The sequence below is a fragment of the Castor canadensis genome, chromosome 6 (genome assembly GCF_047511655.1).
Source record: "Castor canadensis chromosome 6, mCasCan1.hap1v2, whole genome shotgun sequence".
Taxonomy (NCBI): domain Eukaryota; kingdom Metazoa; phylum Chordata; class Mammalia; order Rodentia; family Castoridae; genus Castor; species Castor canadensis.
In genome coordinates this window covers 111,180,470-111,195,167 of record NC_133391.1, presented here as the reverse complement: position 1 = coordinate 111,195,167, position 14,698 = coordinate 111,180,470, and the positions used below count along the sequence as shown (strand labels likewise).

The 14,698-nt window shown below is 37.6% G+C and overlaps 1 protein-coding gene across 15 annotated transcripts in view; it reads right to left on the bottom strand.

Annotated features, from left to right (window-relative positions):
* Positions 1-14,698, bottom strand: part of Ssbp2 (single stranded DNA binding protein 2) — a 358,415-nt gene that overhangs the window by 261,413 nt on the left and 82,304 nt on the right. The window contains exon 1 of one of the 15 annotated variants that reach the window (XM_074077175.1): positions 2,206-2,503. The exons of 12 other annotated variants lie outside the window; for them this stretch is intronic. In XM_074077175.1, coding sequence (XP_073933276.1) covers positions 2,206-2,270 — 65 coding nt within the window. In that variant the 5' untranslated portion in view covers positions 2,271-2,503. Of the gene's footprint in view, positions 1-2,205; positions 2,504-14,698 lie in introns of those variants that run through there. 2 more of the 15 variants (XM_074077180.1, XM_074077177.1) reach the window with 2 other exon arrangements.

Sequence of the window (14,698 nt, the reverse complement as noted above, 5' to 3'; positions counted from 1 at the left end):
TGATAACTCCATCAGATTTAAAACATGTGTCCTACCCTATATCTTAAATTATTCCTTCCCTTTTCTTACACACTCTTCTTATTCAACTAGAACTAAAATATTAGTATCCCCTAAGGTTATTTCAGATCTTCTTCTCAATGTACACATTTTAGACCTTCAATGCTAGTGAACAGAAAACAATGCCTACACTACCAAACTTCTATCTGCACTGCACTTGCAAAAATTTACAGACTTATTCAACTGTTTAGAATTCTAGATGATTGAATAAGTCTGTAAATTTTTGTGAGCAGAGTGCAGAAGGAATAAGTGAAGGTAAAATAAGAACTTTTTATTTTCTTATTCTTAAATCTAATATGTAATGGAATAATTACAATTAATATGTATTGTAAAAAGGATTATGATCTTCCATTTCTCAAGTTTATTTTAATCTCAGCAAAATAATCCTCCTTTAAGGTCTACTACACTTTTGTCCAAATTGTAAATACCTTTTCACTTTCTCTAAGAGTAACAAGAAATTTACTTATAAAGCTAATGTGCCCTCAAAGCATAAAAAGTTACCAATGGGATATCTGGCTTCTAGTCTTGCATATAAGAACCTCAACAACCACCACTCTGCCCTAACAACAACAACAAAAAAAACCCTGAATGAAGTGAAAAATCAACAGCAATTCTTATATCTGTGAAATAAATGAGGTGGCAGAACAAACTGCTGACTTAAGAATTGGAGACATGAAGCCAGAATCCCAGCTTCCCAGAGAAGAAATCCATGAGCAGAAGCCTTTGCAAGAATTAGTCTCAGAATAAAGCAAAGAAACAGACAAAAAAAACTGAATTGCAATCAACTAACTGATGGAGGCTCAGTGTGGACAAGACTGAGAGTAAAAAAACACCAGGAGAGCCCAGTCATTGGGAGACCTCAGCCTTTAGTAAGCTCTACTTTCCAGGAACCTAGTCTGATTGTCACAATGAATATCAGAGAAAAATCACCGCCATGATTGCTGGGGGTAAGACAGAAGACAAATAGCAACAGTTTTGAATATACCAGACTATTCTGTCCTCAACAAGTCTGCCCTCAGAAGAAACTACTTTTCTGGGGTTTTATGAGAACCTAACTGACCTTCTAGCCATCCTCTCTCCTAGCTATGGCATGTGGGAGGAATAAGAAGGACTAATGAGGTTCACAGTTCACAGTCAATGGGGCATAGGCTCATCAAAAGATTAGGACCTAATCATAGGACTATATATAGAATGCTTTCCCTACCACTACATTACTAAAAACCTATTGATAGCAGTTCTTTTTACCCAGTACATCATGTCCACCTTTAACAAAAACTTAGGTATACCAAAAGGCAAAAAGAAAAAAAAAATGGTTTACCAGTTTTAAAAGGATGAACAAGAATCAGAACCCAACTCTGATATGGCAGGAATATTGCAGTTATCAGACCAGGAATAACTAGGAAAACGAAGAAAGTACCCAAATTACTAATATCAGAAATGAATAAAGGAATATCACTACAGATCCCATGGACATTAAACAAATAAAAGAATACTATGAACAACACTATACCGAGAAATTTGACAGTCTATTTGAAACAGATCAACCAGTTCCTTGAAAGTCACAATATGGTAAAGCACACATGAAGAAATGAGTGATCTTAAAAAGCCAATATCAATTAAAGAATTTGAATAAATAATTAATAACCCTCTCAAATAGAAAGCATCTAGCCCGGATGTGTTTACTGGTAAATTCTACCCAACATTTAAGGAAGACATTATACCAATTCTTTGTAATCTCTTCCATAAGATAAAAACCAAGCGAATACCTTCTTACTCATTACATCAGGCAAATATACAAATATTAAAAATCAGACAAAGACATAACTGAAAACTACAGACCAAAATCTCTCATGAACACAAATGCAAAACTCAATTAAATACTAGAAAATCAAATCTATCAATATCTAATATTATATACATGACCAAGTTGAACTGATTCCAGGTATCCAAGGCTAGTTCAACATTCAAAAATCAAATAATGAAACTGACAATATAAAGTAAGGGAAAAAAAATCACATGATCATGACATATGTAGAAAAGAATTTGACGATATCAGACATCATTCATTATAAAAATCTCAGCAATCTAGGAATATACAGAAAGCTCTTCACCTTGATGAAGAATATCTACAGCAAACATTACACTTACTGTTTATAAAATTGAAGGTTTCCCATTAACATCAGGAAGAAAGCAAGGATGTCTTCTCTCACCATTGTATTTTAACACCATATCAGGCATGTTAGCTGATGCAATATAGCAAGAAAAAGAATTAAAAAATAAACAGGTTGGAAAGGAAGAAATAAAACCTGTCTTTGTTTCCAGAGGGCATAGTCATCTATGTAGAAAATCACAAAGAACAGACAAAAAAAAGCCTGATAGGACAAATAAGGGATTCTAATAAGGTTTCAGTACACAAAGCTATATGTAAAAGGAAATTGTCTTCCTATGTATTAGCAATAAACAAGAGGAATTTAAAAGTAAAAGCATATTACCATCTATATTAGTTTATTTATTAGATAAACATCCAGAAGAGATCCAGGATGGTGGTTAGGGTAGGAATCAGAAATCCTAAGCTCCATGACTCCAGAAACCACCTTGAGATGTGAAGCTACACTTAGGTAATTCAGACTGCTTCTAGCCAAAATAATCCCCACCAACACATTATGTGCACATAAAATTCAAAGACTGACCCTTAAAACAGCTTTTAATTGCATCTAACAGCCAGAAAAATCCCACATGGCACAGCCAGCAAGGTGTGTTCTGCCCTGGGAAAAAAGCCCCACAGCCATATCTTATTTTTTTCCTCAACAAGCAGAAGATAGAGCATCAATCAGAATCAAACTCTGCAACATTCTGAGCCCCTAACCTGTGAAAAACCTCCCTAAACTGCATTGTGCTGAAAGAAGCAGCATGAGCTGCTTGTGTGAATCTGCAGAATGAACAGGTGAGCATCACACACCTCACACTTCCCTAGCATTGCTTCCATGTACAAATGTATTACAACCCAAGTTGATTCATCTCTACCTGACCTTTTCACTAGTTCCTGATTCCTCTGTCACTTTAAGATTTCTGTATTAGCTCCTCTGCAGTGGGGACATCAAACACTTTCATGTTTTGGGTTTCCTCCCTATCCCCATACCTCCCGTATGTGCTCTCCCCTTAGCATGTGACCCAAGTCCAACCATATTGCTGTATTTGCCCTAGATCTAAAGTCCACATATGAGGGAGCACATACAATTTTTGGTTTTCTGAACCTGGCTAACCTCGCTCAGGATGATGTTCTACAGTTCCATCCATTTACTTGCAAATGATAAGATTTCATTCTTCTTCATAGCTGAGTAAAATTCCATTGTGTATAAATACCACATTTTCTTAATCCATTCATACGTAGTGGGGCATTTCAGTTGTTTCTGTAACTTGGCTATTGTGAATAGCACTGCAATAAACATGGATGTGCAGGTGCCTTTGGAGTAACCTGTGTTGCATTCCTTTGGGTATAGCCTCAGGAATGGGATTGCAGAATCATATGGCATATCTATGTTTAGATTTTTAAGAAACCTCCAGAGGGAGATTCCAAGATGGCAGCTAGAGGTAGGAAGCAAAAAGCGACCCTCCTCTAGTGAAATCTTGGAGAGATGCTGGAGACACACTTTGCAGGCATAATCACTGAGAAAAGGCATAACTTTGACCCCTCCACATCTCCAGCCGGTGCAGAGAATATTCACTTCACATTAAACAGAGAAACGAGGAGGGCCCCCGGGGCCACCAGTGGCCGGCGCCCATACGGCTTGGAAAGACGCGGACCAGGTGAGCTTCGCGGTACCGTGGTACCCCCACAGACAAGCCTAGGCCAGAGCAGCATAGCCCCCTGGAGAGACTGACCTCCACAGATGAAAAAAAGAGAAACTGAGTAATAAGCAATAAGAACAGTTAAGACACGCGGGGAAGAGGGTGGGGCGCCCTAAGCGCTGAAGATTGGGGGAAGGGAATCCTTCCCGGGACTGTAAATAAACAAGCCGGCCTGGCTGGAGAGTCTCTGGAGGGAGCGGGGGTGCATGCCCAGCAACCAGGAGCGGGAAAGCTTGTGAGAGTGGTGGAGGGAGGAAAACTCCACAGGAGAGGAGGAAAGACCCACTTCCCACGTGAACTGTAAATAAACATGGCGGCCGGCAGGAGCAGCAACACCGCCCAGTAAGCAGGAGCAGGAAAGCTTCTGAAAGTGGCAGTGGGAGGAAAACTTCAGAGAAGAGGGGGGAAGACCCACCTCCCACATGAACTGTAAATAAACATGCAGGCCTGACAACACGGGGCAGTGTCACCTTTCCCAGTGCTTGGAAAGGGGAAAGCCTGTAGCAGAGGCTCCCGCACAGGAGAACTCTGAGCAAACAAAGCCTGTGGGACCAGGTGAGTGCTAGCTCACCCCAGAGATCTGCATAAATAACGCCGCCAGCTACAGGCTGAGAGCAGCAGGCAGGCAAGCCACAGTTGCAGATACCACTCTCAGAACTGTCTCCAGACGCTTTTTTTTGTTTTTCTCCCTACCTTTGATGAGAGAACAACCGAATTACACCTGCATGCTGAAAAACTTACTGAAACTGTATTGCATTTGAACTTGGGACACTTGGTGGGGCTTTTGTGTGTGTGTGTGTGTGTGTGTGTGTGTGTGTGTGTGTGTGTGTGTGTAGTTTTGTTCTACTTTATGCATCGCCTTTGATGAGACAACTACAGAACAACATCTGAGGCACGATCTCCAGAATTGGAGACTGAGACGGACACCCAAATTATTAAGACTGAAACTGCATTGCACATAAACTTGGAAGTTTTTTGGTTTTTTTTTTAATTTTCTGTTTTCCATATTATTTTAATTCATTTTTATATATAGATATTTCTTTCATTTACTTATTTTTTATTTTTTTATCTTTGATTTTCAATCCTCTCTGTCTCTCTAATGTCTGTTCAGCTTACTTTCGATTAGTACACTAACACTCCCTGTTTATACCTTTGAAACTCTCTTGTCTGATACCTTGTTCTGCTTTCTCCCTCTTGTCTGTATATTTGTTTTCCCCTATTCTTTAACTTCTTCCTTTCCATCTCAGCTCACCCTTACATTCTAAATATTACCATTGTTATTATTACAAGCTAGAAAGTACTTAATTGCACACAGTACAGGGACAGTAACAACACCAAAGACAATGACGGGAAGACAGAAAAAACAGGGAAACCAGTTTCCCCACAGCAAAAAATTAGTACAGGAACCAGAGGGGAATGAAGAGAACAGAAACTCAGACCCACACTCCAACAAAATGAAGATAAACTATGCCAAAGGACCCAATGAAGCCCACAAGAATAACTTAAAAGAAGACATACTACAAGTACTCAATGAGAATTTTATAGAGATGATACTGGATAGGGTCAACCAAAATGTACAGGAGACACTCAAGAAATTCCAAGACAACAAAAATTGAGAATTTGAAAAAGAAAAAGAAGAAATAAAGGAAACCATAGAAGCACTGTATAAACACCAAAGTGAAAGAGAGAACACAATGAATAAACAGATGAATGAACTCAGGACAAAAATAGACAACTTTAAAGAAGAAAACTGCCAGGATATGGAAAACCTCAGAAAAAAGAACGAAACAGAACTGCAAAACAAAACGGAAGGCCAATCCATCAGAATAGAACAAACAGAAGACAGAATCTTAGAACTTGAAGATCAAATGGTAATTAAAGGAAAAACCGAAGAACTATTAATTAAACAACTCAAGAACTGTGAAAAGAAAATGCAAGAATTCACTGACCCCATCAAAAGACCAAACTTCAGAATCATGGGCATCGAAGAAGGAGAAGAGGTGCAAGTGAAGGGAATGCATAATCTATTCAACAAAATAATAACGGAAAATTTCCCAAATCTAGAGAAAGATAATCCCATACAGATGCAAGAGGCCTCCAGGACACCAAACAGACCAGATCAAAATAGAACTACCCCACGACATATCATCATTAAAACAACAAGTTCAGAAACTAAGGAAAGAATATTGAAGGCTGTAAGAGAGAAAAAACAAGTAACATACAAAGGTAAACCCATCAAAATCACAGCAGACTTTTCAACAGAAACGTTAAAAGCAAGAAGAGCATGGGGTGAGATCTTCCGGGCACTGAATGAAAATAACTTCAACCCCAGGATACTCTACCCAGCAAAGCTATCATTCAAAATAGATGGAGCAATAAAAGTCTTCCATGATAAGCAGAAACTAAAACAATATGTGACCACAAAGCCACCATTACAAAAGATTCTGCAAGGGATTCTGTACACAGAAAGTGACACCCAACTTAACCATGAAAAGGCAGGCAGCACCAAACCACAGGATAAGAAAAAGCAAGACAGTAGAGAGTAACATCAAGTTAGGTACACACAATCAAACCTTCAAACAACTAAGACAACTAAATGGCAGGAATCACCACATACCTATCAGTACTAACGCTTAATGTTAATGGACTTAATTCACCCATCAAAAGACACCGTTTGACAAAATGGATTAAAAAGGAATCTCCAATAATTTGTTGCTTACAGGACACTCATCTCACCGACAGAAATAAGCATATGCTTAGGATGAAAGGCTGAAAGAAGATTTACCAAGCCAAAGGCCCCCGAAAACAGGCAGGAGTAGCAATACTTATCTCTGACAAAGTAGACTTCAAACCTACATTGATCAAACGAGATAAAGAAGGACATTCCATACTAATAAAAGGGGAAAGAGACCAAAAGGAAATAATAATCATCAATCTGTACGCACCCAATGTCAACGCACCCAATTTCATCAAACATCCCCTGAAAGACCTAAAAACATATATAAACGCCAACACAGTGGTTGTGGGAGACTTTAACACCCCATTATCATCAATAGATAGGTCATCCAAACAAAAAATCAATAAAGAAATCCAAGATCTAAAATATGCAATAGATCAACTGGACCTAGTAGATGTCTACAGAACATTTCATCCAACCTCTACACAATATACATTCTTCTCAGCAGCCCATGAAACCTTCTCCAAAATAGATCATATCCTAGGGCACAAAGCAAGCCTCAGCAAATATAAGAAAATAGAAAAAATACCGTGCATTCTATCTGACCACAATGCAGTAAAAGTAGAACTCAACAACAAAAGTAAAGACAAAAAACATGCAAACAGCTCGAAACTAAATAACTCATTACTTAATGAAGAATGGATCATCGATGCAATAAAAGAGGAAATTAAGAAGTTCGTGGAAGTCAATGAAAATGAAAACACAACCTACCGGAACCTATGGGACACAGCTAAGGCAGTCTTGAGAGGAAAGTTTATAGCCATGAGTGCATATATTAAAAAGACTGAAAGATCCTAAATCAATGACCTAATGATACATCTCAAACGCCTAGAAAAACAAGAACAAGCAAATCCCAAAACAAATAGAAGGAGAGAAATAATAAAAATAAGAGCTGAAATCAACGAAATAGAAACCAAAAAAACCATACAAAGAATTAATGAAACAAAAAGTTGGTTCTTTGAAAAAATAAACAAGATCGATAGACCTCTGGCAAACCTGACTAAAATGAGGAGAGAAAAAACCCAAATTAGTAGAATTAGGAATGCAAAAAGGGAGATAACAACAAACACCATGGAAGTCCAGGAAATCATCAGAGACTACTTTGAGAATCTTTATTCAAATAAATTTGAAAATCTAAAAGAAATGGACAGATTTCTAAATACATATGATCATCCAAAACTGAAGCAAGAGGAAATTAATCACCTGAATAGACCTATAACACAAAATGAAATTGAAGCAGCAATCAAGAGTCTCCCCAAAAAGAAAAGTCCAGGACCTGATGGATTCTCTGCTGAATTCTATCAGACCTTTAAAGAATAACTGACACCAACCCTCCTTAAACTGTTCCATGAAATAGAAAGGGAAGGAAAACTCCCTAACACATTTTATGAAGCCACTATTACACTTATCCCAAAACCAGGCAAAGACACCTCCAAAAAGGAGAACTATAGGCCAATCTCCTTAATGAACATTGATGCAAAAATCCTCAACAAAATAATGGCAAACCGAATTCAGCAACACATCGAAAAGATTATTCACCACAACCAAGAAGGCTTCATCCCAGGGATGAAGGGGTGGTTCAACATACGAAAATCAATAAACGTAATAAACCACATTAACAGAAGCAAAGACAAAAACCACTTGACCATCTCAATAGATGCAGAAAAAGCCTTTGATAAGATCCAACATCATTTCATGATAAAAGCTCTAAGAAAACTAGGAATAGAAGGAAAGTTCCTCAACATTATAAAAGATATATATGACAAACCTACAGCCAGCATTATACTTAACAGAGAAAAACTAAAACCATTCCCTCTAAAATCAGGAACCAGACAAGGATGCCCACTATCTCCACTCCTATTCAACACAATACTGGAATTCCTAGCCAGAGAAATTAGGCAAGAAGAAGGAATAAAAGGAATACAAATAGGTAAAGAAATTGTCAAAATATCCCTATTTGCAGACGACATGATCCTATACCTTAAAGACCCAAAAAACTCTACTCAGAAGCTTCTAGACATCATCAATAGCTATAGCAAGGTAGCAGGATATAAAATCAACATAGAAAAATCATTAGCATTTCTATACACTAACAATGAGCAAACTGAAAATGAATGTATGAAAACAATTCCATTTACAATAGCCTCAAAAAAAATCAAATACCTAGGTGTAAACCTAACAAAAGATGTGAAAGACCTCTACGAGGAAAACTATACACTTCTGAAGAAAGAGATTGAGGAAGACTATAGAAAGTGGAGAGATCTCCCATGCTCATGGATTGGTAGAATCAACATAGTAAAAATGTCGATACTCCCAAAAGTAATCTACATGTTCAATGCAATTCCCATCAAAATTCCAATGACATTCATTAAAGAGGTTGAAAAATCTACTGTTAAATTTATATGGAAACACAGGAGGCCACAAATAGCCAAGGCAATACTCAGTCAAAAGAACAATGCAGGAGGTATCACAATACCTGACTTCAAACTATATTACAAAGCAATAACAATAAAAACAGCATGGTACTGGCACAAAAACAGACATGAAGACCAGTGGAACAGAAGGGAGAGGGCGGAGTGGGTGGTAAGGGGTAAGGGAGGGGGTGGGGGCAGAGGGGAGAAATGAACCAAGCCTTGTATGCACATATGAATAATAAAAGAAAAATGAAAAAAAAAAAAAAAGCCTCCAAATTTTTTTTCCAAAGTGGTTGCATTAGCTTGCATTCCCACCAGCAGTGTATGAGGGTTCCTTTTTCCCCACATCCTTGCCAATGCCTGTTGTTAGTGGTGTTTTTGATGATGGCTATTCTAACAGGGGTGAGGTAGAATCTTAGTAATTTTACCGTCACTATTTTCTTAACCCTATTTTTACCCCCTCACTTTCCCTCCTTTTCCTGTGCTACAACCCATTGTTCTCCATCCCAACTACTCTTTCTGCCCCTTCTCCTCCATTCTCTCTACATCTTCACCTCCCTCGCCTATTGTTCCCCAACCTGTTACCACATTACCCTTCCCTCCTACACACTCACCACGTGCTAACTAGCCTCCTGTACCAACTGTACACACCCCCAGCCCCCTGCAATCCCAGACACAAGCACCCTCCACTACAACAGAAATACACCCAAACACATACAAGGGCTACAAAACCCAGGAGCCCACATACCTCTTTACCCAACACTGCCCCCTTTTCTGTCCCCTCTTTTAGTGCCACCTTTACCAATTACCCAAGTTTCTGTATCTAGCCTGATGACAATTATCCCCCTCACACAACTCCCACAATTTATAGATATTATCACCAAGGGGTTTTCTATATAATATGTAAACAACTGGTCTGGCAATGAACCTGTGAATTTGTTATTGCTAAATTATACCTCCAGGCCAGGTACAGAAAGAACACATCAACCTAGCTAACAACCAAGTCACTCACAACACAAAAATTAAGTCAAGGGAAAGAAAACAGGCAATTAAAACCACCAACTAGCCTATCAGGAACATAGCTGCACAGCACCAAGTAGAGCAATGGGAAGAAAAAGGGATCGAAACCATATTCTTCAAAAAAAAATATTCAATAGAGGATTCTGTGGGAAATGAAGAAAATGGATTCCCAGTTCCTGACCCAAATAAAACAATGATAAAAGTCATTAAGGACCACAGTGACACCCACAAAAAAATCCCTCAAAGAGGAAACCTTGGAAGAAATCACAGAAAAACTCAATGAGAAGATACCAGACATGGTTAACCAGAATGTATAAGATACACTCAAGAATTTCCAAGACCCAACAATAAAGAACATCAGAAGACACAGAAATATATAAAGGAACTCAGAGAGGACATCAACAAACACCAAAGTAAAACAAAGGACAATATAAAAAAAGAGGTATATGAATTAAAGAAGACAACACAAAATATAAAAGAGGTGTTAAACAAAGATATGGAAAAAAAGAATCAAACAGAAATCCTGAAAATAAAAAGTCCCTTTAGTCAAGCAAAAAACACAGTGGAAGGACACTCCAGCAGACTCTAACAAGTGGAAGAAAGAATGTCAAAGCTCAAAGACTAACTAGAAATTAAAGAAAAAATAAAAGTGCTCTTAGTCAAACAACCCAAGAGCTGAGAAAGGAATATGCAAGAACTCAGTGACTCCATCAGAAGACCAAACCTGAGACTCATGGGCATTGAAGAAAGAGAAGAAGTATAAGCAAAAGGGATCCATAATACATGCAATAAAATAGTAACAGAAAATTTCCCAAATCTTGAGAAAGTTTTGCTGATTTGGGTACAGGAAGCCTTCAGGACACCAAACAGACTTGACCAAAATAGAACATCTCCACGGCATATTATCATTAAAAAAAAAACAAGCACAGAGAATAGAGAAAGAATACTGAAGACTGTAAGAGAGAAAAAACAGATAATGTAAAAGGTAAACCAAGCAAAATAATAGCAGATTTCTCAACAGAAACCTTAAAAGCAAGAAGAGCATGGAGTGAGGTATTTTGGGCATGTAATGAAAATAATTTCAGCCCTAGGATATTCTTCTCAGCAAAACTATCATTCAAAATTGATGGAGCAATAAAAATCTTACATGATAAACAGAAAATAAAACAATATATGACCACCAAGCCACCACTACAGAAGATTCTACAAGGAATTCTGCACACAGAAGATGAAAGCAAACAAAACCACAAGAGGACAAGAAGCATTAAACTGCAGAAGAAAAGATAAGTAATAAGACAGTAGCAGTGATATGACTGTACACAATCAAATCCTTAAACAACAACAACTAAATGGCAAGAATCAACACACACCTAAATCAACATTAACACCGAATGTCAATGTACTCAACTCCCCCCATCAAAAGACACAGTTTCACAAACTGAATTAAAAAGGAAGATCCAACAATCTTTCGTTTACAAGAGACCCACTTTATTGACAGAAATAAACACTGGCTTAGGGTGAAAGGCTGGAAGAAGATTTACCAAGCTAATGGCCCTCAAAAACAGGCAGGGTTAGCAATACTCATATAAGACAAAGAAGACTTCAAACTTACATTGGTCAAAAGAGACAAAGAAAGACACTTCATACTAATAAAAGGAACAATACATCAAAAGGAAATAACAACTACCAACCTATATGCACCCAATGTCAGTGCACCCAATTTCATCAAACATATTCTAAAGGACTTAAAACCACATACAGAGTCCAACACAGTGATAGTGGGAGACTTTAATATCCCTCTATCACCAATAGATAAGTCATCCAAACAAAAAATCAACAAAGGTATCCTAGAACTAAAAGACACCATAGATCAAATGGACCTAACTGATGTCTACAGAATATTTCATGAATGAAATAGAGACCAAAAAAAACCATACAAAGAATCAGTGAAACAAAGAGTTGGTTCTTTGAAAAAATAAACAAGATTGACAAGCCCCTGGCAAATCTGACTAAAAGAAGGAGGGAAAAGACCCAAATTAGTAAAATCAGAAACAAAAAAAGAAAGATAACAGCAAACACAATGGAAATCCAGGGAATCATAAGACACTAGTTTGAGAACCTATATTCCAGTAAATTAGAAAATCTTGAAGAAATGGACAAATTTCTAGATAGTTATGACCATCCAAAACTGAGCCAAGAGGACATTAACCACCTAAACAGATCTGAAACACTTAATGAAATTGAAGCAGCAATAGTCTCCCAAAAAAGAAAAGTCCAGGACCTGATGAATTCTCTGCTGAATTCTACCACACCTTTAAAGAAGAACAAATACCAACATTCCTTAAACTTTTCCATGAAATAGAAAGGTAAGGGACACTGCCTAACTCATTCTATGAATCCAGTATTACGCTCATCCCAAAACTGGACAAGGACATGTCCAAAACAGAGAACTACAGGCAAATCTCCTCAATGAACAATGAAAAAAAAGACAGCCTCTTCAAAAAATGTTGCTGGGGAAAGTGGGTATCTACCTGCAGAAAACTGAAACTAAATACATGCCTATCACCCTGTACTAGTATCAACTCAAAGTGGATTAAGGACCTTAATATCAGACCCAAAACCTTGCAGTTAGTACAGGAAAGAGCAGGGAATACCCTGGAAACGATAGGTATAGGCAAGGACCTCCTAAATACAACTCCAGCAGCCCAGCAACTAAGAGAAAGGATGGACAGATGGGACTACATGAAATTAAAAAGCTTCAACACAACAAAAGAAATGGTCTCTAAACTGAAGAGACCACTCACAGATTGGGAGAAAATATTTGCTAGCGATACATCATAAAGGAACTGATAATCAGAATATACAGGGAGCTCAAAAAACTAAATCAAAAATCAGTGAAGCAATAAGAATTGGGCAACTGAACTAAACAGAACTTTTTTCAAAAGAAGAAATCCAAATGGCCAAAAAAACACATGAAAAAATGCTTACCATCCCTGACCATAAAGGAAATGCAAATCAAAACCACACTAACATTCCACTTCACTCCTGTAAGAAGAACAACAACAATAACAAATGTTGGCGAAGATGTGGGAAAAAGGAACCCTCATACACTGATGGTGGGAATGTAAGCTAGTACAACCACTTTGAAAAACATTATGGAGACTTCTTAAAAATCTAAACATAGATCTGCTATATGATCCAGCAATCCCACTCCTAGGGATATACCCAAAGGAATGGGACTCAAGTTATTACAAAGGCACCTACACACCCACGTTTATAGCAGCACTATCCACAATAGCCAAGCTATGGAAACAGCCAAGATGCTCACTACCAAAGAATGGATTAAGAAAATGTGGTATTTACATACAGTGGAATTTTATTCAGTGACAGAGAAGAATGAAATTTTGTCATTTGCAAGTAAATGGATAGAACTGGAGAACATCGTCTTAAATGAACTTAGCCAGGCTCAGAAGGCCAAAAATTGCATGTTCTCCCTCATATGTGGATTATAGACCTAAAACAAATGAAGTAATATTATTGGACATGGGTCACACACTAAGAGGAGAATGCAGGAAGAATAGGGAAAGGGAAGGAAACCTAAAACTTGAATGTGGTTGATGTGCTCACTTGTAAAGGAGCAAATACAGTAATCTTAAACAGGCATATTGGGAAGGGGACTAGGAAGTAGTGAAGAGGTCTGGCAGAAATGAACTAATGTGGGTTTCAATACACAAGGGCATGGAAACAACTCTAGGAATCTCTCTGTATAGCTATCTTTATCTCTAACTAGCAAAAACATTATCTTTCCCATTATCTCCTATGTTTTCTCTTCAACAAAATCAGAGAAGAAGAGGGCAGAACAGGTTCTTTCTGCAAGCGGGGAGTGGGGAGGTGTGGTGGAAGGAGCAGGGAGGTGGCCCAAACAGTGTATACACATGTAAGTAAATGTAAAAATAATAAAATAAAAGAAAGAAAGGAAAAAACTAAAAGAGAAGAGTTTGAAGATTCCCAACACATAGAATAATAAGTGTTTGGGGAAATGCTAATTTTTTTATTTTAGAATTAGCATGCATTAATAATAGGAGGGGATTTCATTACAATAATTCCATTCATGTGTACTTTGTATTTTGAACAAACTTATACTCTCCAGTATAATTTCATTCCCTCTTTCCTATTCCCCTTTCCAAACAGTTTTTGGTGGGTTTCATTATGCTGTCTTCATGTGTAGACCATCCTCCTAACTCCTCTTGAATCAAATTGTATACATTTATCAAGTTATCAGACTATACCCTATAAATCACACTGTACCCTGTAAGTATGTACAAATGTATCAATTTAAATTTTAAAAAACTCTTAGTGAAAAGAAGGAAAAGACAAGCCACAGACTGGGAGAAAATATTTGCAAAAGACACATCACAAAAGACTGCTATGCAAAATATGCAAAGAACTCTTAAAACTGAACAGTAAGGGTCTGGGAGTATAGCTCAGTATTAAAGTATATATTTAACATGTGCAAAGCCCTGGGTTAAGATCCCACCCATCAAGAAAAAAATCAACAATAAAGAAAATGAAGAACCTGTTTTAAAAATGGGTGAAAGAGCTGAACAGACACTTCTCCAAA